The 25,152-nt window shown below is 40.1% G+C and overlaps 1 protein-coding gene across 3 annotated transcripts; it reads left to right on the top strand.

Annotated features, from left to right (window-relative positions):
* The first annotated feature begins 14,877 nt into the window (after positions 1-14,877).
* On the top strand, positions 14,878-19,440 carry LOC311071244 (uncharacterized protein). 3 transcript variants are annotated; one of them, XM_084095528.1, is made up of 12 exons: positions 14,878-15,174; positions 15,720-15,805; positions 15,916-16,111; positions 16,248-16,389; positions 16,527-16,655; positions 16,742-16,922; positions 17,141-17,217; positions 17,478-17,664; positions 17,834-18,073; positions 18,385-18,556; positions 18,721-18,869; positions 19,100-19,440. In XM_084095528.1, exons 3-12 carry the CDS (start codon positions 16,014-16,016, stop codon positions 19,273-19,275), a joined length of 1,551 nt encoding a protein of 516 aa, XP_083951654.1. In that variant the 5' UTR covers positions 14,878-15,174; positions 15,720-15,805; positions 15,916-16,013; the 3' UTR covers positions 19,276-19,440. The 3 variants fall into 3 exon arrangements, with proteins under 3 accessions (XP_083951654.1, XP_083951653.1, XP_083951655.1); XM_084095527.1 differs by having other exon boundaries at positions 15,720-16,111; XM_084095529.1 differs by lacking the exon at positions 14,878-15,174 and having other exon boundaries at positions 15,800-15,852; positions 15,967-16,111.
* Positions 19,441-25,152: the final 5,712 nt, after the last annotated feature.

Below are 25,152 nucleotides of genomic sequence, written 5' to 3'. Positions count from 1 at the left end.
TGACCATGTTGCTCAACAGTGTATTTTAACTGAACATGTTGCATCACAAATGTGTTTTCTGTTGCAAATCGAGTATGTCTTTTTATATAATTATTTTTGTTTGTTTTTGTTTTTGTAGCTTTGAGCTGAGTTCCAACGCATCACAAACGTCAACATACAGAACCAGTTCTATGCTGTGCTTGACCAACATACACCTGCACTGGTGGCCTTGTACAGGCAAAAGGACCAATAGGGGGGAAGGCCAAAAGGTGCACAAAGGTGTGAAAATGTTCTCTTGAAAAAAACCTTTGATGGGATTACTTGCCATGGCAACAAATGGCTGTAGCACGGAAGTATACGTCCACAACATACATCCGATTTGGTATCATTTCGGATGTATACGGATATATACAGACCCATGGAATTTGAGCTATCCGGCCAGTATACTCCTGGATTCTTCCGAATTTCAGCAGTGTATACAGTAGTATACTGGTCCGGATACACCTCTTTTCATGCAGTGAGTGTTTCAGAGGTGTTTGTAACTTCTTCAAAAGCATTGTCTTGGCTTCGACATAGTTTGGCAGTGGACTCACGGACACACAGACGCACGGACACACACGAAGCCACAGCTAGCTGAGTGATTATCGTCGGCTGGAGATTAATGTGCCACTGAAGGAAGTGTTGCCAAGTCTCCTGGTGTGGCAGAATTTAAGGAAAGATGGCCTGCCCTCTTCCAACCATTCCAGTTAAGTGACTTATCATTCAGTTTTTCCTGACACTACTCACTTCTGAGAACTTGTGGAAATTGTGTCTTGGACATGAGATAGTAGATTCACTTTTTTGCTTTGCATAAATTTCAAATGTTGCTAATCTTTAAACCCCCTTAAATAACAGTCAAACATTCGCTGTCCTACAGGTGAACGAGGAGTTCTGGAGATAGTTAACCCCCTGAGGTCGGCGGTATCGCCGGCGATACCAGCTCGCTTTTTTTTTTATCAGTGTAAAAAAAAATCATAAATACTCTATTGACTTTGATTTTCCATAGGAGTTTCATACATCAATCGATTCTGTTAAATGTGTATTATTTTTGTGTATACTCACAATAAAAACAAAGTGTTGTGCTTTTTGCCAAATAAAGAAAAATAAACACGAAGCGAGATCTGCCTTCTCTCTGTCCGTGTAGTCCATTCTGAAACGCGTCCGAAAATGAACAATAACTCAGCGAATACTCAGTCAAACAGGCATACAGACACACAGGCATGAAGCTTGAATTCTCCTCTTTTAAATGAAGTAATTTATATAAAAAACAAATATTCTCATCTTGTGAAACCTGTATTTAAAGAGAGCGATTCCAGTCGACCTCATTAGAGCTAATTCAAATGTAATGTGACTCCGCCCACGGAGAGCGTGCGCTATTCAAACGCAAATGGCTGAGGCAATCCGCGCAATTCTGTGAACGCCCCCATCAGCTCGAGAAAACATACAAGTTTATCAGATCATTACATGTTTACACTGTTTCGCAGCGCTGTGAGGAATAATGGAATGTATCTCAGAAGTGCGGGTATATCGAGGAGCGAGCTGAGAAATGTAAGTTCACGTGAATCGGGTTTCTTTATGAATGAATGAACGGCGAGATGCGCGCTGTTTACCACAGCTGGCAAAAAGACAGTTTAAATTTAAATCGCGTGTGTGAATGAATGATGATGTTTTAGCAAACTGTATTGCTATACTGAGATGAGTAAAAATCGACTGAAATATGTTGAAATAAAATGTAGGCTATTTGTATAAGCAACGTATTAAACTGCAAATTAACATTTATATGCCCTAATATTTCATAAAAATAACGTTACAGTCAGGCGAAATATGAAAGACATATATATACTGATACAAATATACTGTAAGATTACACTTGAATTGTTGTAATTGTAACCTTTTTAATAAAAAAATATATTTAAAAGGTAGATGTAAACAAACTATTAAAAGGTAAATATATTTTTTTTCTTTAAATAATTTTTATTGTGTTTTATTAGTGACAAATTTGGGGAGAGGATAAATATTCCAAAACTGAAAATACAGTTGTGACGACCAGGTTTTGTTTGTCATGTTTCTGTTTGTGTTTGGACTTTGTTTTATTTCATTCAGTCTCCTTGACTTTGCTGGTGCTTATTGTGTTCAATTATCCCTAGCTTGCTTAATCATTAGTTCCCTTGTTTCAGGTGTGTTGTCTTGCTAGTTTGTATGATCCCTCTCGTTGTTCTCATTTGCCCCAGCTGTGTCTCGTTCCCTGATCCCCTCTGTGTATTTAAACCCTGTGTGCTCTCTTGTTCCTGGTCAGTTATTGTATGTAGGTTTCGTGTGCATGTACCTGTTGCCTGTTCTGAGTTTATCCTGTTCTGAGTTTATCCTGTTCTGAGTCTATCCTGTTCTGAGTCAATTAAAGTCTACTGCTGCATTTAGATCCGACTACCGTCTCTGCTTCTACGAGAATCATGAGAGAATAACTGACCCCTACAACGGATCTAGCAGGTAGTTCCTAGGACCCCGTTATGCATCCTGTAGCAGAGATCATGTGTCTCCGTCAGGGGAATCAATCCATTGAGGACTACGTGACAGACTTTCTGGAACTGGCTTATCAGACTCCTTTAGATGAGGTCTGTTTGATGCTGTTTTTCCGTGGAGGATTGTCCGAGCCCCTCTACTCGTCGATGCCTGAGCCTAACGGGACTCTGATTCAGTATATCGAGTGGGCTCTTTCCATGAGCGGTTCGTCGTTTACAGTTGGCTTAGCGGAGGAGGTACAAGTGCTTCACGTGGGCTTCACTGAACCAGTGCTTCCCACGTGCTCCGCCGAGTTAGCGTTTCACGTGAGTTCTGTTGAGCCAGTGCTTCAAGAGGGTCCCGCTGATTCTGCTCATCGCGTCTGCATTGCCCAGTTGTCTGAGTCCAGCCCTGCCCAGTTGTCTGAGTCCAGCCCTGCCCAGTTGTCTGAGCCACCATTCCCGGTGGCGCGCCTTCGCCGACGTAGGAGGAGGAAGAGGAGGACTCGCTCGGCTCAATTGGTTCCGGAGGGCGTTCTCCGGTTTCTCGCCCTGCCGGCCCCGCCTCTGCGCCTCGCCCTGCCGGCCCTGCCTCTGCGCCTCGCCTTGCTTGCGCCTCTTCAGCTCCGGGAGGCTTTTCTTGAGCCCGCTTACAGCCCGGAGGTTTCTTCTGTGGATTTCCCCAAGTATTTTTTTGGGGGGGGGCAGTAGGTACCCTGAGAGGGCCATGGAGTCGGCGCCTACATGGACCCTTGCATGGCTTTACACGTCTGAGCTTCCTGTGTCGCCTAAATTTCCTGTGTCGCCTAAACTTTCTATGCTGCTGGTTCCGTCCAGTTCTGTGCTTCATACGCCTTGGCCCCCTTCTGAGTCTGCTTCACCCTGGTCCCCGTCTGAGTCTGCTTTACTCTGGTTCCCGTCTGAGTTTGTGCCGACAGGGCTTCCGTTTGAGTCTGCTTTGCTCTGGTCCCCGTCCAAGGGTGTCCCGTCGTGGCCACCCGCACGACCTGCCCCGCCGTGGCCACCCGCACGACCTGCCCCGCCGTGGCCACCCGCACGACCGGCCCCGCCGTGGCCACCCGCACGACCTGCCCCGCTGTGGCCACCCGCTCCGATGTCGTCCTGGAATCCATGGTCTCTAGCTACTCTGTCTGGGACTTCAGGACGCCCGCCCGCCCCTCCCAGGTTGTCGTCTTGGTCTTGAACGGCGTGAGGTCACGCCTTCTGGAAGGGGGGAATTATGTGACGACCAGGTTTTGTTTGTCATGTTTCTGTTTGTGTTTGGACTTTGTTTTATTTCATTCAGTCTCCTTGACTTTGCTGGTGCTTATTGTGTTCAATTATCCCTAGCTTGCTTAATCATTAGTTCCCTTGTTTCAGGTGTGTTGTCTTGCTAGTTTGTATGATCCCTCTCGTTGTTCTCATTTGCCCCAGCTGTGTCTCGTTCCCTGATCCCCTCTGTGTATTTAAACCCTGTGTGCTCTCTTGTTCCTGGTCAGTTATTGTATGTAGGTTTCGTGTGCATGTACCTGTTGCCTGTTCTGAGTTTATCCTGTTCTGAGTTTATCCTGTTCTGAGTCTATCCGGGGGCCTGTACCATGAAGGTAGCTGAACAAACTCGGGGTTACAGGATAAGTTTTGAGTTGACAAAACCAAACCGATGCAATCAGGCTTTATTGGTACCATGATGCAGCTCATCAACTTTCTCTGTCAACTCAGGCTTTGATCCTCAAGCTATGATTACTCCACGCGCGCGTGCACATAAAAGAGTGACGTCGACACTGAACAACCAATCGCGGGTCGCGATTTTTCCGCGGAGGAGCAAGAGATAATCATTCATAATTACGATGAATTTAAATATGTATTTCAAGCTCGAAACAATACGGTTTCTGCGGCCAAAGCAAGAGAAGACTGTTGGAGAAAGATTGCTGATTGTTAATGTGTAAGTTAAACAAATACGTTCTATATTTATGTAAAATTATGTATGTATGTGTAGTCTATACGTGTAATATAGCCTATAGCCTATTTTTATAATATATAAAAATGTGCATGTACCGGTACTAAGAAAAATTAATATTCATTGATTTTTAGATGCAACCCCAACTCCAAATGTTCTTGGCAGCAGATAAAGACAAAATATAAAAATATAATTCAAAGTGGTGAGTATTTACCACGACCTTTTATTACTTTTGTGAACATTTTATTACAAACACTTGTTTGCAGCAAACAGAAATAAAGAGTTAAATTCAGAAAACCAGAATACACTGGCGGAGGAGTTGGCTCTGAGTAGGCAATAAGGGACGGCCGATTATGGATGGGATTACAGGTGCTGTACAATCTGACCCTGGTGCTGGCTCCTCTAAGCAAGTAACACTGGGTACGTGTGCAATACATTACTACTTTTTTTTAAGTTGTAAATATGGCTGACTGTATGTTCTGCAGTAGAGGGAAATACAGTGTCCCTGTTGAAGCCAGCACACACACACATACACAGTCTCGCACACAGAGGTCAGTATGCAGCAGACAGAACACCAAACATAACCTGCTTTACAACAGTTATGCTTTACAGTGGCCTATTTTTATTTATTAGGGTGGAGGAAATGAAGACACTCTGTCTGTGTGTTGCTGTGACAGTTGCTGATGTGAATGCACTGGGCTTTTTATTATGGCAAACATTTGAATGTGTGGCATAAAAAAGGGACTGGCCCTTACACATCTCTTTTATTGTAGGATTTTTCACAACCTGCCCCAGAAACTGAGGCCTCTACCTCAATGGGCTTCAGAAGAAATGTGTAAGGATTTAAAATCCTTGACATAAATTACAGTCAGTCCTGTGTTTGTAGGAAGTCAAGGAACTTTTTGTGATTTTGATGAGCCTCCAGAAAACTTGTAATGATCATGTTTGTGGTGGAATTATGTTTCAGGTGGAAACAGACTCAGTCAGGGCCCTGCACACTAAAGGAGTCTCAAGCTAGACTGCACACTAAAGGAGTCTTGAACTAGACTACACACTAAAGGAGTCTTGAACTAGACTGCACACTAAAGGAGACTTGAACTAGACTGCACACTAAAGGAGTCTTGAACTAGACTGCACACTAAAGGAGACTCGAACTAGACTGCACACTAAAGGAGTCTTGAACTAGACTGCACACTAAAGGAGACTTGAACTAGACTGCACACTAAGGGAGACTTGAACTAGACTGCACACTAAGGGAGTCTTGAACTAGACTGCACACTAAAGGAGACTCGAACTAGACTGCACACTAAAGGAGTCTTGAACTAGACTGCACACTAAAGGAGACTTGAACTAGACTGCACACTAAGGGAGACTCGAACTAGACTGCACACTAAAGGAGTCTCGAACTAGACTGCACACTAAAGGAGACTTGAACTAGACTGCACACTAAAGGAGTCTTGAACTAGACTGCACACTAAAGGAGACTCGAACTAGACTGCACACTAAAGGAGACTCGAACTAGACTGCACACTAAAGGAGTCTTGAACTAGACTGCACACTAAAGGAGTCTTGAACTAGACTGCACACTAAAGGAGACTCGAACTAGACTGCACACAAAAGGAGTCTTGAACTAGACTGCACACTAAAGGAGACTCGAACTAGACTGCACACTAAAGGAGTCTTGAACTAGACTGCACACTAAAGGAGACTTGAACTAGACTGCACACTAAAGGAGTCTTGAACTAGACTGCACACTAAAGGAGACTCGAACTAGACTGCACACTAAAGGAGTCTTGAACTAGACTGCACACTAAAGGAGACTTGAACTAGACTGCACACTAAGGGAGACTTGAACTAGACTGCACACTAAGGGAGTCTTGAACTAGACTGCACACTAAAGGAGTCTTGAACTAGACTGCACACTAAAGGAGACTTGAACTAGACTGCACACTAAAGGAGACTCGAACTAGACTGCACACTAAAGGAGACTCGAACTAGACTGCACACTAAAGGAGACTCGAACTAGACTGCACACTAAAGGAGACTCGAACTAGACTGCACACTAAAGGAGACTCGAACTAGACTGCACACTAAAGGAGACTTGAACTAGACTGCACACTAAAGGAGACTCGAACTAGACTGCACACTAAAACTAGACTGCACACTAAAGGAGACTTGAACTAGACTGCACACTAAAGGAGACTCGAACTAGACTGCACACTAAAGGAGACTCGAACTAGACTGCACACTAAAGGAGCAGACTGTGAGCTGAGGAGGCTCCAAACAAAATCAAACAGCTGGATAAAACTGATCTCAGTATGTATATAGTTGTATATAGTATATATATATATATATATATATATATATATATATATATATATATATATATTAGTATAACTTATTTAACCAAGTAACACTTTAGTATGAATATTTATTAATGCAACTTTCTATTGCTCTCTTTCTCCCTCCCATCCCACAAAACCAATAAAACAGTTTGAGACCTATCTGCAGTTTCAATGTGCTTTTATTTAGTGTAATATTGTATGGTGATTGCATCTACATCTGCACCAGCTGGGTGGTCAAGTGTGATCGGGTCAGTTTCATCGGGGAGAAGCTGGTTTTGTGGTGTTTCTCGCTCCTTTCTACTGATGGCTATATTGTGCAGAATGGCACATGCAGCCACTATCTGTGATGCCCGCTCTGGTGACTCTGAAGCGCTGAACACCATTGAAACGTGCATTTAGGATGCCAAAGGTCATCTCTATCTTTACTCTGGTTTTACTGAGGGCCACACTGAAGCGGTGCTGTGGCCCTGTCTGAGGGTCATGATAGGGGGTTATTGGGTAGGTTTTTCTAGCTCAGTTCAAATTAACAGTGTTTTGTATTGTACCAAATTTAACTTGCTTTCCTCAAAGCGCTGACACAACACAGAATCATGGAAAATTTGTGAGACAAGCACTGGAGCCAGGCCATTTGGCATCCAAACTTGATCATATATGTTCATGACCACAAGTCGTCTGCAGATGAAATGTTTAGTAAATCATTATATCTGTTAATGTTACTATTAATTTAAAGATTCATCTCACAGAAAATAATCATCTCACATATTCACATCATCTCTACCTGAACATTAAGGCTGTGATAGGACTTCCTATTAACATAATCTGCCTCATGTTCCCCTAGAGCAGTGGAGATTGGAGCAATAGACTGCATACATGTTGCAATGACTTGGGAATCCTATCATAAGATTAACAGAAGAATAATAAAAAAGATTCAAAATAATTCTTAACATGTATTATATTGTATAGTACACTTGTGAAATTTGCTTAAAAAAAAAAAAGTGTTCATGTGATGTCACCCTATCAATATATCTTACTGGCAATTTGATAAAAGCCCTCTTTTATGGACATGATCGATAAATGTCCGGGGAACACTAATGAAACTTTTCATGTACTCCTGCAGAGCGAGGACCACCTTGCGAATGGTTTGACAAACCGTGTTTTCCCCTATAGCTTCTGTGCGTCACCCACCGTGCAAGAATGTACCACTTGCAAAAAAAAAAAAAAAACGCAACGCAATACCATTTGCGGAACAGTAAGTGCATGAATTCGACGTGTTATGCGCGGCTCAAGAAGTTCGCAAAGATAAGAAATTCCTTCCGCGGAAAATCTGTATCTTTCATACAAGTAACTATCAGGAAAGGCAAGGGGATTTTGTCTGGCTAAAAACTCTTTCTCTACGAAGTGCTCGTCAAACAATTTGCGCTGAGATGTCCACCGGATTTGGAAGAAAAGGTGAAGTCATTGCAACAGACACTTGGAATAAGTTACGTCACCTATATGTTTCTTTGCTCTCAGCTGATTGGTCAAACTTCGGTCTGAGATCTTGAATCCAGAACATAACCTGCCCCGGAGCAGGTTAGCCGTGCAGCGTAAGATACCATGGCGACGAACACCGATTAAAGCCGAGCTACTTTCATAGTACCTAAAACCCAGGGTTGGCGGAAACTAAGCTGAAACATAGCTGGCTAGCCACCTAATCCGGCTTCATGGTACAGGCCCCTGTTCTGAGTCAATTAAAGTCTACTGCTGCATTTAGATCCGACTACCGTCTCTGCTTCTACGAGAATCATGACAACAGTATGAGAATTAACTGCACAATTACTAGACATGTTTACCTTGGATATTATACAATTTGCAAGCACAATTTGTGGAAAAATAAAAAAAAATTGCGATGCTTCCAACTGTGAACCAATTTGGTAGTGTACTGTATGTGTATATATATATATATATATATATACATATATATATGTGTGTGTATATGAAGAGTTCAGATGCAAAAGCCTCTAAATGCCATCTGAAATTTTCTTCTAGAATGATCATTTTTATGAAGCTTGTATATTTAAGTTAGCTATAGGTGACACACCTGAATGAATAGCTCATTAAGTATGCTGGGGCGTTGTCTCACCAGGTGTGAACTACTAAATATGCATGATCGTTTACGCCCCATCCGCATATTGGCTTTCCAAACTAAAAGTGTTTCACAAAACTAAAATCAATTTATCGTTTTAAGTGAATGATTAGGCAAGATGATTTTCACATAATTTTGAAGAAAAAACTCTAGGGAAGGACATCCATTAGTCAAAAGTCTTATTGCCACATATTTAGTATGTGTTTTGTGGCTTTATTTCAGAATCTTTCATTTTTAGTTTTTTCAATAACCATGCATAAACATTATTCTCTCAAAAATGAAAACATGTACATACATGTGGCTCACATATCATGGTAGTCCTGTTTGTGCTAAATAGAGTGTATTTTTTTTTTTGCCATCAATATGTTTATAAGCAACTGAAAAAAGCACAAATGTCAGGGCATGTCAGAACATCTCAAGGACCCCAAAAACACCCCAGGCCTCAGAGGGTTAAAAGGTACAATATTAATCAATTGAGCAGTTTGATTTTCAGTTATCTTGCTTATCTGTTTTTTGTTTTGTTTTTTTGTTAATTAGTTTTTTTTCTTTTTTTCTAAATAGTCTCAATTGTTATTACTATTATTATATTATAATGAATAATTAAGATAAACTAATACAAACCCACAGTAATGATGGCATTGCAGGGTTGGAGTGAATTTACCAACACAAATAATTTATTCATTATTGTTGTATTAACTAGGACCCAAGTGCCGCTGCAGTGAAGAAGAGAGATGTCCCTCTGAGATGAGACGCCTCTGTGAGTGTATGGGAGAGAGTGGACAGGAGCTCATCTCTGATTACTGGGTCGGTCTGGTGAACTGGTTTAAATTGTGCTGACTGTTAATGTGAACTGACTGAACCAGCATTTGGCAGGTAGTGCTGGAGGATTTGGTTTTCATCAACAAATGAGATTGTTTGTCTTAAATACTTTATCTTTTATCTCAAAGGCGGCTGCAGAGACCACTGTTCATGAGGACCTGGATGAAGAATATGAGCATCTATGTCTGCCGTGAGCCAGATGCAGTAGGAATCACCATTGAGGGAATACCAGTCCTTACCAATCTTGGAAATCTGGCCAAAGCATGCTGTTACTGCTTGGGTTTGACATATGCACTTAATCTCGAGTGTCCATCCAAGCTTTCCAAAACATTTGAGGTGTTTCAAAGACTTTTCATGGGACTTGACACACTGCGCCCAAAACCAAGCCCCAAGTTCATGACTCTGAAACACAAGCTCCTGGCCAAGGCACTCAGACATGACTGTCACTCTGCACTTGTGAACAGCTCATTTTGAATATGGCTTGTGAATTGTTACAAAAGTGCCTGTTGACTTAATTTTAAAATGTTGTAAGATTATGTATGTACACAGTGAAAAACTGTACCGTGAAGGTGTTCCACTAACCTACACTTTATTAGCTGAGGGCATGCTTTCTTTAATGCATGAATACAGTTGTTATTGATTGTTTATACTGTCCAGCTCATTGCTACTGTTTGGATATGGCAATGATTTAATAAATGTTGGAAATGGACATAATAGCAACTAATTATTTGAAGCCGTTTACACTTCCAAAACAAAGAAAGGGCAAATTGGTCAAAATGAATAAATCAGAGGACATTGACTATTTTTTCATTTAAATGTTACCTATTTTAATTAAGTCTAATGTGTATAATATGCTGATATTTTTTACATTGATTGTACTTAATTTATTGTCTTCTTCTGAAAATGCTACTTAATCTTTTCGCATACATTGAAATGCATATTATTAAGTTGTGCTTACTCAAAATATCAGTTAGTTCGCTAAACTTGCAAAAAGTACTTGGAAAATGTTGTCTTAATTTTATTGAGTTAGATCCAAGTAACAGTTTTAACAGTAGTGCAAAAATAGATTTTTTTAAAGGAAATGGGGGTGAAATAGTAAAATTCCAATACAAATACACACCTGTGCCAACATGTATGCAGTTGGCATTAACACAGGCAAAATTATCAAAAAACAGCATTGCTTTAATTACATGTAAACTGTGTAGCTAGAGAATAATTCTTATAGTAATGAGAAATTTCATCAGCATGTTGACTAAACTTTTGTAAGGACACACCCAGGGGTTAAAGTGGGCCGGAACGGTCCGGAACTGGGTTCCGGCACCTCAGATAAATTAATAAATAAATAGATTCATTAATATCAATGATAGCGCGATGGTAGGTTATTGATGGTTGGCAAACACGCTTCCCGACGTTATGTTTTCAGTCACGGCTCTCCTGTCTGATTTGAGTGCATCTACGCCGGTTCACGCATGCAGACTTAAGTCATTCCTCCCCTCCTCGCTGAACGCCAGCGATTACTAATGCGTGAAATGCACTCGTGGTTGAGCGCGGTAAAGTTAGTTTTAGGTTCGATATTCGTCGGACATGTGTTTGCCCTTCCCACTGTTCTAGGGTCTGCAGTCTTACAAAGATATCAATAGCAGGATTAGTTTTCACATTATGTAACCATTGTATATCGACATTAAATATTCATTCAAAATCACCTACGTGCGTTATAGCTGCATATTTATACCTGAGAATGCTTTGACGCGTTTCCACAGCGCATGATGCCTAAGGGAACGTCTGCCAATTTCACCAACTGCGGTAAACGTAGCCTATAATTTGTATTATTTTAAATTACTTTTAACATTTAAAAACAGACGTTTTCAAATTCCAAAGCTTGTAGAAGGTTCCTATTGGCAATGCTGACTTAGGCTACAGCTTTCCTGGTAGCCTTGAGTCAATTAACTTCAGTTCAGTTATCAGTTGAGTTTACTTACTTTTCTGACAGACGAAAATTAAAAGATTATCAGTCAAAGTTCTGCTTTAGGAGGGGAAGAAATAGGGCAGGATAAGGAGACTGAGAGAAAAAGAAAGACTGGTGGAGATGAGGAGAGAGCAGGTATTGATAAATAATCAAATGCCCACTGACATGGTTTTAAAGCTATTTCTTATCCATTTTTGGATAAAAAAAATTGCACATAGGTCAGAGAAATCCAAATTTTCTTGGGGGAGCATGCCCCCAAACCCCCCTTTACTACCTCACATTTTAATGCCTGTGTCTGTCGGTGGGCTGTGGATATGGCCTGGTGTGGCTACAGTGCCAGGGCTGAATTTTTTGTCCCAGTCCATTTTCAGCCCAGTCAATTTTAACATAGTATCGTCATCATATCAGATGGACCAAAATAAAAACATTCAAATATCAAGTAAATAAGAATTGTGATAGTTAGTGCCACAGTGACACTCTTGTTCAAAAAAGTATTGCTATACCACAATACTCAATATGTTGTCCCACGGTGAGTCATTTTCCCCTGTTGCACCTACACAAAATTTGAGGGTTCCCCCACCTGCCAAATATCACTTTAACCACTGGACACACCCACAGGGACCGTGTGTCTTGAACACACAGCAGCTGTGACCCACTACGGAGTCTGGTCCAAGCACATCAAAAGTTTAGCCACTCGAGCTATTGATTATTCCCAATTTCAGATCATTCCTGCTGTTTTGATCACTTACTTAAGCCCTTTTTATTTTATTTTACTTTGATAATAATAGCCGTCAGCTATTCACTTGTCTATTCTTTCATTTATTTACATTTCCCCTCTTGTTCTAATGTGGTTCCATTTCCCATAGGGCCCAGAAAGGAACCAGAGACACCTTTATTTGTGATTTTCTTTATTTTCATTTTTATGACCCTGCAACACAAGTAATCTCAACGATTACTAGGGCATAACTATAGTCCTGAGGATTGAAACCATGAACACCTAGCTTTATGCTACATACCTAGCTAACCTATTATTACGTTAGCTCTGAACTTTTTATGCATCAGTCTCTCACCCCTAGTTTGCCAAAAATGTTGCAGATCCTCTGTTTAACCCTCTGGAGTCTGAGGTGTTTTTGGGGCCCTTGAGATGTTTTGACATGACATTTGTGCTTATTTCAGCTACTTACAACATACTATTGGCCAACATGTAATTTTGTTGTATTCAGCACAAACTCTGCTACAATAATATGTGAGCAAAATGGATGTACATGTTTGCATTTTATAGAAAAAAAATATTATGCGTGGTTAGTATGTTTTGGGAAAAACATTGTCACTGCAATAAGGCCATTTAACACATACTGAATAGTTTTCCATAAGACTTTGGAATTACTATTCTTGTAGGCTAGAATTTTTTCTACAAAATGAGGTGAAAATCATTCTGACCACTCTTTCACAAACAACAATATAACGATTTTAATTTTGCATGTCAGTTTTTGTGTCAGCACTGCTGTATGCGTGGGCCATGAATATTAATGTGATTCACACCAGGGGTGTGACTAAAGACACTCCCCCCATGGCTAATGGGCCATCAAGGTGCTGTGAGGCAGCCTGAACAAAGAATGATGACCTAAGAATGATTCACTGATGAATAAAAAGTTAAAAAGAACAGCATTTATTCAAAATAGAAATCTTTTCTAACAATGGAAAGACTTAAAGTTATTACTATCACTTACATCCTTTCCAAAAAAGAAAGAAAAAAAGACCAAACTTTTGTTTTTTTATAAAAAAAATATTTTTATTCAAAGAATCCTGAAAAAACTATTACAGGTTATAAAAAATATATATTAAGCAGCACAACGGTTTCCAACACTGATTTAAAACTCATTGCCGTTTTCTGTGACACACCACAGAGCTCTGTTATAAGTTGCTCCATAAACTCTTTATGTGACAAGTTACCATGTAGCTCTTTGTGCACAATGAAAGAGTTGGTGGAAGCAATGTCCAAGAAGTGTAGAAAAATCTTACTGTACCACTTCATGGTGATGTGCTGTGTTGTGTAGTACTGTATCAGCTGATCAGACAGGTCAACACCCCCCATGAGTTTGTTGTATGCAGTCACAGGTGCAGGACATGGAAATGTCTTTGTCCTCCATGTATCTTGTGTTTTCACCCTCATCTGCACAGTGTCTCCTGTATAAGCAGAATGGATGGTTTTTGTCATTTCACACAAGAATAGGTAGGCTACTTTTATATTATGACGATGTAAACACAATTAGGCTACATTTCATCTGTAAAATATTACGTCTATGCACTTACTCTGTATGATTTCTCGATCGCACTGAGAACTGAAGGTTCACATTCCTAAAAAACAACATCAAAATAAAACTTTTAGCATACATTATACAAAGTAAACTGCTGAGCAAGTGATGGTTATGGACAAACAATGTATAGTTGATAGGCCATAGAACGGAGAAATATCTATTTATGGGCCATAGACCGCGTCACCGCGAGTATCTGTTGATGGGTATCCGCACGCATTTAGTGACACACGCAATGAACGGATCGTTGGCGAACGACACACATCACTACATTTCAAACATTTACACCTGTATTCACAAACATCTGTGCATAAGGCAGTATTGAAGCGTGTCTTAGGCTAACCAAAATCGAGCATTTATATAAAAATATAATGTAGACAGTAGGCTATATCACATATTTTACCGGAGGCTGAAACATATTTGCACTAAATCACATTAGTAGATATTCGCAAACAAGCTACATTACGCATAAAGAAATATTTTAGCATTATTTCAGTGTCATAAGCTAATCAAAACTGAGTGAAATATATATGAAGTATATAAATTTAGCACTGAAAGGTTGCCTACCAGTCTAGTTCACATTTTAAAGTCCCCGTGAAATCAAAATTGACTATATTCACTTTGTTCGCCTAAATTGATCGTTTTGTGCTGAACAATTCATCCATGCGAGTCAATCCACACAAAAACATTTTTTGGCTTCATAATCTTTAATCAAAATCTGAAAATGCCCCTCCCCTCTGCATTGGAGGACCTTCACTGATGACGTAGGCGTGAGGAATTTGGCGTCTCCTTAATCCGTAACCACGCCCCTCCAACTGACAGTAGACAGGCTGCCTGTGTGTTTGACAGCGCGTGAAAGGAGAGATGGCGAGGAGGTGCATTTTTGGTTGTGGAACTCACGGAACACTTTTCCCTTTCCCTAAAATTCCCTCGTTACGGTCCAGATGGCTCGATTTTTTACATTTCGAGGAAGGAGGGATAACAGAGTGGTCACGGATGTGCTCGAAGCACTTCACGCGCGAATGCTTCAAAAATAGGACAGAACACGAAATGGGGTTTGTGAGAAATCTGTCATTAACAGATAACGCTGTCCCGTCAGTGTACACCGTTGGTACCTCACAAAGTTTGACGGTGAGTTGAACTAGCTACAACCAAGCTCTTGAGACGTTAAACATTATACAGGGCTGCCAACATAACTTTGTCATATTATGCTTAATAAACTAAATACATGTTTATTGCGCGTGAATTGGCGCGTGCGCGCCAAAAACCAACATCAACACTTAAATCAAGACAGATTCGACATAACGGTCATCTCTAACACTTTACAAAGGGTAACTTATGTTGAAAGATATAGAACAACTTGAAATGAACCATGTCTTATGCAATTGGTCAATTATTTAAAAAATCGACATATATACAAGTTGTCAATTTTGATACCAACTGACAGGTTTTCCTGTATAGTTTATAACATTATTTCAGAGAATATTTTTTCCTTGAAAAAAAAAAAAGTATTGTATATAATCCAATTGAATCAATATTGAATCAAGATAATAATCTCAAGCTTATGAATTGAATCGTAATTCTCACTCCAATTTGAACTCAAAAGTTGGCAGTCCTGCACAATCTATTTTGCCCTTGTACCCATATCATAACATAATGCATTCCCTGTTATACAGCCCGTAACAAGAGACGTGTTCAAACGGAAACCCACAAGTTCAAACGGAAACAGTTCAAACGGAAACCCACAAGCAGAAAAGACGGAGTAAAGTTATAGGCTACTAGCTCTGTTTATCTTCATTGTATTAACTGGTAATAGTCTTCTTGTGCTGTTTCATGTGTTTGATTGTCATATGTGTGTGTTGAAATTTTCAGCTGTTCAGGTGAAGCCTTTAGGCCACTCTGTTGGTGTGAGTGTTGGTACAGGTATTGGAGCTCCGTGTCTCACTTCAACACCAATTAAAAGGCCACGTATGGAAGACACTGTGTTCGATGAGAGCTCAACATACACGTCAAACCAGTGTTCTGATGTCACCTATGAGCCTGATGTCACTCAAGGGAGCATTGAAAAGTAAGTCTAAATGTGGTTATCATTAAAACTTTAAACATGTAAAAAAATGTCATGGTATATAGGTTAGGTTTGAGATGATCAATCAAGATGCCTTGTTAGAAAGTATGATTTGATTTGCTGAGTTATGATTGTCCAGGGTTTGCCAACCACTATACAAAGCCAGGAAATACATGGTGTATGAAGAGAATTTGCTACAGCTGTTTCGGAAGTGTCAAGCATGCTGCCATACCTGCACAGTTGACACATTTGTAAATGGGACATTTGTATCCATCACACAGGTGATCATAAATGTAGCACTGACAAATTGTTAATATAATTTTATAATTATAAAATTATAACAAATATAATTTTATTTATTGTATTATTGGCATTTTGTATATTGTTCATATACATTTTATGCTTCAAAATCGCATAGATCTGTTCACACTGCCTCCAAAAAACAAAGTGGAACAGCCAGCCACACATCCAGAGTACACCAGCTGGGAATTTGCATTTGTCGGCAGCAGTAGCCTTCAGTGGGGCTTCATACATACAGATCCACAAGGTTTGTCATTTGTGTAAACAAAATAAATTGTATAAATTGGTCATTGTTAAACATTTTTTATACTTATGTAATGTGATATCTTTCAGGTACTGACAGCACTCTGTCTAGAATGTATATGTCCCAGGACATTTTTTAATCATCAGAAGACCTTTCTCCAGCCAACAATTTTATCGCACTGGAGGACTGAACAAAACACAATGCTGGAGATGGCAAGGCATTCTGGAAAGGCCGTTGTCTTGGGTGGTGACATGAGAGCTGATTCCCCAGGTTTGTTCATTTTGAGTGAAAAATAACAACATTCAGTTTCATCTTGTCATTCCAACCACAGTATAAGCATTATGAAATGTCTGAAGCATTGAAGAATTTTGCATTTTGGAATACACTGTAGATAAATTGGATTAAAATGTTGTTCAATGTGACAATTTTGGTCAATAAACCAGTAATGTCCTAAACTATTTTCTGTTCTACTCTGATTCCCCCTGAAGGACACTGTGCCAAGTATGGAAGCTACACGATGATGAACCTGGAAGACAACAAGGTGGTGGACATTCAGTTAATCCAGGTAAAAATGCAATTTACTATGGCACTGCAATAATCTGTAATGGCATTGTTGTGTATGGCTTTCTCACAATGAGTTTGTATAAAAACACAGCAACACTTTGATAATTATCAAAACTTAAAATTATTGTTCATGTAAACATACTCATTGTCTTGGTTTATGGTATCTATTAACTATCAGGATAAAAGTCTAAATGTCGTTTTTTTTTTACATATCAAAACATGTCTTTTGTCTGCTAAATTGATATTTTTTTCATCTCTCAGAGTAATGAAGTTGGTGCAAGTCCACGAATGGAACGCGAAGGTTTTTTGAGAAGCCTCCAGTTCCTGGAATCAGCAGGGTTAAGGGTTGGTGCTATCGTCACAGATCGGCATCCTTCGATACAAAAGTATCTGAGGGAGCAGCGACCTGATATCAAGCATTACTTCGATACTTGGCATGTCTCAAAGGGTAACTGTTCGGCAGCATTTCAGATTAATCAGATATATACACAACAGCAACATAGTATCAAAACTTGTGACTCAAATGACACAAGCACAAATGAACTTGAAGTATGTTTTAAGAACTGATAAAAGTTTAATATTTTAATTCATTTTATTTTCTGTAATTGCTACTTAAGGTCTCGCCAAGAAGATCGATGCCCTAGGGAAAGAGCGTAGTTGTGGAGAGGTTCTGGCCTGGAGGAGAAGTATCATCAACCACCTTTACTGGTGTGCATCCTCTTCCAAGACAGGAGAAGAAGCCGTGGAAAAATGGAAGTCTGTCACCAACCACGTCCAAAATGTGCACCACCATAACAGCGACTTGTTCCCAGTCTGCGCCCACCCACCTCTTGAGATGCGAGCTTGGCTGACACCAAGTAAGGATTTTGTTGATTCCTAATGCTACATGATTAGCCTAGTTTGTTAATAAACATGAAGATAACTATAAACTAAAAACTATGATACTGAAATCTAAAACTAGAAAACTGATTCTGCTAAGAGTGAAACGATTGATTTTTTTTATAAGCCATGACTATAATATTAAAGGTTAAAATTGATAACAGTCTGTTGAATTCAAGTGCCATAGTGATATACAGATGCAATGGGATTTAATAATCTATATTGATATTTCCAGCCATAAAAATTACATTACAGTTATATGTTGATAAGGACTCACTGTCTTTATTAGGCACTAAAGCTTGTGAACGGTTTTGCGACCTGATGATAAACCAGCGCCTCCTGAAAGATGTGGCAAAACTGAGCCCTCACCATCAGACCTCCTCAGTTGAAGGCTTCCATAGCCTGATATTGAAATTCGCTCCAAAAAATGTGGCTTTCTCATTTGTGGGAATGTTGAACAGGTGTGACATTTTAAATGTCTTTTAAGTTCATAAATAATGCTGTATGTGCATCTGACACACTGTCCTATATTTGTAAATACATAATTTATCCACATAATTAATCACTTTTTAAACAACCCCCCTTACCAATTTTATCCTTTTCATTTCTTAATTTAACTATGTAGGTTGCACCTTGCTGCTCTTCACTATAATGAAAATTCCAATCACGAGTATGCATGCAGCCAGAGTGGTGAACCGTCCATCAAAGTGAAATGGCCAAAATACAAAAAGGGGGAACATTCCCTTCACTACAGAAAATCAGCACCAACCTACAGTAAGTATAAAAGGATAATGTTACCATACAAAAAATATGGAAAATATGTAGATCTCCTGCAAAATTAGATCAATTAACTAATTGTTATAATAGAACAATTAACACGTACATTACATTATACATGTTGTTTATGGTAAATGCTGTTTGATTGACCACAATGTTGTTTGATCCCAATTGTAGAAAAATGTCTACTAAAATATTCGAGGTTCCTTGTATTTTTTGCATTATAGACTACGTGGAGAGTCTGCTAAGACTGTTTTTTGAGGAGGTGGTCATCAATCCTGGCCCATACCAAGAGCAGATTAATCAACTGAAGGTTCCAGACCACTTATGTGCTGCCTTTGACAAGCCCGACCTACAGGAATCTGAAGTCAGACCCTGGTCCCGTTTTACACAGATGGAGTAGGAGCAGGTTTAGATAGTGAGTGTGTGTGAGTGAGAGAGAGTGTGTGTGTGTGTGTGTGTGTGTGTGTGTGTGTGTGTGTGTGTGTGTGTGTGTGTGTGTGTGTGTGTGTGTGTGTGTGTGTGTGTGTGTGAGTGAGAGAGAGAGTGTGTGTGTGTGTGTGTGTGTGTGTGTGTGTGTGTGTGTGTGTGTGTGTGTGTGTGTGTGTGAGAGAGAGAGTGAGTGTTTGTGTGTGAGTGTTGTGTGTGTGTGAGTGAGAGTGTGTGTGTGTGTGTGAGAGAGTGTGTGAGAATGTGTGTGTGTGTGTGTGTGTGTGTGTGTGTGTGTGTGTGTGAGATAGAGAGAGTGTGTGTGTGTGTGTGTGTGTGTGTAATTTTTAGTGTTAAAATTAATCTTTCAAATGTAATAAATGAAACATCAAGTGTAATTAAAGTCCTTTGTCATTATTTATTACATACAATTGTACATGCATATCACTTGCTACTGTGGATGTAGGGAAGGTAGCTTGAAGCCTGTGTATCTCTCTGATGTAAATGTGGATCTTATTTTAACAACAACACATGATGGGAGGACAACACGTATTTTTCTTCCCAAGTAGCCCCAACACCATCTGACAAAGGTCCTGTAGGCGGTGTGACGGTATCGCCTAAAATATAAAAAAAGGAAACTAGATAATAATGCATTGTTTGCAGGACAGAAACTGACTGTTGCAGATATTATTCACGTACTCTTCGATAGTAAACACATCTTGGTCATAGTCGCCATAATACTGGACCAAGGATGCGTATTCAACTTGAAGAACCCATGGGTTCAAGCAGACCGCTTCAAAACCTGGGTGTTGAGTCATGCATCCAGGTTGCAGTTCTGCTTCTGCACATTTATCAACAACCTATATAAAAATAATGTAACAATTTTGTAGTTTTAGTATTTTACTATTTTACTGTAGTTTTAGTAATTTATTCTAGACTGTAGTATATGTTATTTAATGTATTAACAACACATAGGCACTGTATTACAAATGTTAAGTTTTTTTGAAGTCAGAGTTTGCTATCTTCAGTTCTACTCTGCTGCTGTGTCATTTATAGGCTGGTTAATAATAACATGATATCCATTCTCTGCAATTCTGTCACAAACCTGCCTAACCTCCCTACAACATAGTCTTTCAAGACCAGTGTCCATGTGCTCGCAGTAGCCACAGGAGCACCTGAATGAAAAGCATAGTACAGTTTAAGTTGACAAATTAAAGTTGTGGTTTAATCGTGGTAAGCTAAATTATCTGTCAATTATAGATGAAGGCAACTATTCTAGACAAGGTACAAGATTCAAAAACATAAAACGCACGTTACTATCATTGGTTGCAGCAGTAATAGCAAATAAAAATAGTTTTATAATTACAATTAGTATTACCATTGGGACACATCGAGATGCTCGCGAGTGTGAACTTGCTCCTGAGCCGCCACGTCCAGGTGACCATTTGAACTCTCCGCATGTAACGGCTCAAACATGTAAGGTCTGATTCCCGTGACGAAATGATCCTCCGTGTGTTCCTGTTCTTCTTCATCTTCCTCCTCCTCCTGCTGCAAACTAAATTGCGGTGATTCAGGTGGCGAGTAATCCTCAACAACCGATTGTAAACTTGCGTTTAGATCTGCCTCCATTTTTTGAATTAAACACCTACTTATCTAGATCCAATCAGGTGCTAGTTGGAAAATAAGCCACGCCCACTATTTTCCTCATTTATTATTCCGTTTCTCTCGGAAATGCGTCACTACACTGGAGAAAAGTCGTTTGCAACTTCCGGTTCACGGGGACTTTAACATGTTTCTGTCTATTTATAGATGCATATACATGTACGATATTAGGCTTAGTTCATGTTTTTACTCCAAACTCATTTCATAACATACATTTTAATCTGGCATGACCAGTTTAACATGTCTTACCTTAAAAATCTTCTCATCTTCAAATCGCGTTCTTCTGAGGTAAATCCCAAGGTAAACAGCACAGCACAGCACAAGGTAAACAGCACAGCACAGCACATCTTCAAACTCGATGAAAAGCAGAGAGGAGTAAGTTACCGAAGTCTCTTATTCTTTGTTTTGAGGTGATGAGGGCGTTTACAGGTCTGCGTTCTGCCTCGTGGATCATTTGCATGTCAATCGCTCGTGCGCGCGTGGGTGTGGTCACATTATAGTTAATTAGGATGTGTTTGAGAAACTGTACATGTCGCTGCTTTCTTACGGATTACTTAAACAGAGAATATTTGTTTTTTATATAATTTACATATTTTAAAAATAGAGACTCCAAGCGTTGTATAGACATGTGTTTTAAGTCTGTGTGACAAACATTCGCTGAGTTACAGGTCATTTTCTGTCGCGTTTCAGAATGAGTTTCACATTGAGAGAGACGGCAGAACGCGCATCATGTTTATTTTTCTTTATTTGGCGAAAAGCACAACACTTTGTTTTTATTATGAGTATGCACAAAAAAATACACACTTAACAGGATCGATTGATGTACAACACAAGCATATAAGATAAAAATTAATATTAGAATTTTGATTTTGTTTGCACTGATAAGGAAAAAAACGAGCCTATCGCGCCGGCGCGACAGCCGACCTCAGGGGGTTAACCTGACCCTAACCAGATAGAAACCGAAAGGACTGACAAGCCATCGCAAGGAACACTGTTCCACCAAGGCTGCTGACATCCTACAGCACCAGAGCCAAATGTGACTACACCATGAGAGAAGAGGACCAACGACCCATGACCCAAGCCAGAGTTACAGCCACACCGGGCTGATCAAGATTATCATCTCCTTACCCCATCATAGGGGTATGAAACAGAAGGTAAACAACCTCGCATAACAGATCATAGCGTCCCACAAAGAGCGGACCTGTGCTCAAAACCTGACATACCAGCTAGAGACTGAGGTTCAAACCAGATTCAACACAGCTGGACTGAACATGCCTAGGACCAGCACAGAACTGTCACCATGGCAACAACCCAGGTACCAGCCAAGCCCCTTGGAGAAGCCATGGAGGACAGCGCCCTCAACCTGCAAAACCACAGGATGACCAACGACAACATCCTCCTCCACACCATTCACACAGGTGTCAATCGGATGCTCCACAAGGACAGCTGGACGCACCTGACTCAGAGCTACAGGAGCTGCTGACACACGCAAAACAGGTCCCTGAACAGGATTCACCCGAGGAGTCCTGTAAAGTACAAGCGTCCGACTCCTTGCCTACCCCAGCTTAGGCAAGCTCACATCGGCACCGCCATAAGGACGGAGCAACACTTCAATCCTTCAGACTTCTCGTGACTGAGAGGTTAACAACTACCTTCTGACCTTCTGCCACCAGCACTAGGTCGGCCTGAAAACCTCTCTATGCTACATAGAGCCCTAACCACTTCCTGCAACCACAAGCAAACACCTGCCCCAAAACTAATGGGCTTCAGAATGACAGGTGACACCCTGTCAAGGCACCTGCTGCCTCAACACCTGCGGCACCAACTCAAAGACCTGTACTTGGCTACTGTCTACATCACCTGATGAAACGACCACCGCTCCAGGAAACACAAGCAACCAGAGGCCACCCTGGCCTTCCAGCCTTGTATGACAGAGGTGTGTCTGATCTTTCTACACTTTCAACGTCGTTCGTGGTTGTCCTTGAGAGGGACAACAACGATCGAAAGGGGGTAATCTGTAACGACTGAGACCAAATCAGACACAATTATTTGGTACATGTACCATAAAAAGCTTCAAACATCAGGCCGGCCGGAGCACCAGGGAGACAGGAGGCCGTGTCTCCAATCCAGAAAACTGCAACTTTACCATCACTGAATGGACAACGATCAACCCCTGGCCTTCCCGACCGTCCAGCGTGCCCTCAGCAGGCCAGGGCAGCAGGCTTCGACTCACAACAGCCATGTGCTCGAAGCCACCATGCAAGTTCCGACCCACAACAGCGTCGAAACCACCATGCAAGTCATCATCATCTTCTCCATCAAGCAGAGAAGAAAACGATGGCAACTTGCACCATGACTTTTGACACTTACGGACTCATTAACAAACTCAATTTTCAACCACTTCAAAAATTGTCCACGATTGCAACTGACCATGCAAGTATCAATTTAATGAGGTGATCTGAAAATTATAAGCTGATGGTTCTTTCATAGTTAATTAGATCTTTTCCATAGTTCTATTTCCTGCTTCCAGTTCCACATCGCTCACCCTTTTACCTATGCATGCATGTATGTATGTATGAATGTATATATGTTTGTTTAGTGTTAGTTATGTTTGTGAGTTAGTTAATAAAACTTGTGCACAATTATGTATTTGGTTTCTGATTCTCTGCTTGCATACAAAGTCCCTTTTACAAACTTGATGTTGTTACATGTTACATGCTTTGCTATGTATGTGCTAAGTGCTGTACATGCTAAGGAATAATTATTTTTCACTGACCATGAAAGATACACTTTTCTTAGAATAAATGAATAATCAAAGAGTTTATTGGAACTGAAGTTAATCTAATTAACTGACCCAAATATTAATAATTAATCATAATTGGTAATTATGGATTATTATTAATATTTCCCCTTTGAGCTAATATTCTTACAGTGGGAAGTTCTGTTTACAGATGCTTCCTTGAGTAGTTTGATAAGTCCCTTTAAATACCCAAGTGGAACAAAAGAACAAACATCTAGCACCCAAATACTTATTCAGCTTTCGTTGGACCCTTTCTCGTGCCCCAAGTGGTCACGCCTGAGTTTGGGGGATGAAGACAAATGGTTATCAGCGGTTATCTTTATTGGGGCATCTCCCACATCAGAAGAACAGGCATTGTTTTCTTTTTTCTGACTGTTCTGCTGCTGTGGGAATGAATCTCCTTTACCATTCGGACCATAAGTATTTATTCTGACCTCACATCAAACAGCTGGAGACAGTAGATTTGTGAGATTTGCATGACTGAATGAGACCTGAAGGGGAGAAGACAGTGTGAGGAGTCAGGAGCTCAACACGGGGGGAAGAGATGAGATTGGAGATGAGGGTCGAGCTAGCCTCCGTTTTGTTTGACAATACTTCGAACGTCAGCAAGAAGTGACGTCACCCAACATCTCTTAGAGCAGCTTTAAAAATCCATTTCTTTCAAATGATTCAGTTGATAAATATTTCTCTAGGAGACAGCATAGGCTAATTATTAACAGCTTTCCCAAATCATAAATCTGCTATGCTATTACATATTGATAATGTAAACAGCCTTGTGTATTCGTTTACAGTAGCAGTTCAAAGGTTAATGTAGTGATAGTCATTTGTCCTGCATTGGTTATTGATTAGTTTTACATGAATTATGAAACTTTTTCAGTAGTTCTCTGGGAAGCATTAAAAAAATTGTAGTTATTGATTAGTTAATATAGTGAACTACCACTTTCATCTGTGTGCTATTACTTACTAATTCGTTAATCAGAGTTTCTTGTTAGTTAATAGTAGTTACTAGATTGTTTAAATTGTGTTACTCATTTGTTCCTGTGTAGTTATTCATTAATGAAGGAACATTATTCTAAAGTGTTACCAATTTTCCTTAAAAATGGTGCTTTTAACCATTTTAATTTTGCGTCTCATTCGTACGTGTGTCTTTCTATGCAGGGATGAGCGAGTAGGCCTTCTGATGTGAAGTGAGAAATTTCTCTTTCTAGAAGCTCGTTGAAGTGCAGGAAAACTCTCTCGCTGACAGATTGAACTCAGTAATATAAAGATGTGTCCTCTAGTGGTGAAGGATGGAAGTGCAATTATTACATTGTAGCGGCTTTACAAGAACAATAAGTTTTACAACAACAATCACCACTCACAGTTTCTACACATTTTAGTCCAGTTTAG

The sequence above is a fragment of the Abramis brama genome (assembly GCF_963993115.1).
Source record: "Abramis brama genome assembly, chromosome: 20".
Taxonomy (NCBI): Eukaryota; Metazoa; Chordata; class Actinopteri; order Cypriniformes; family Leuciscidae; genus Abramis; species Abramis brama.
The sequence above is the reverse complement of the archived record's forward strand: the minus strand, read 5'-3'. Positions and strand labels throughout refer to the sequence as shown.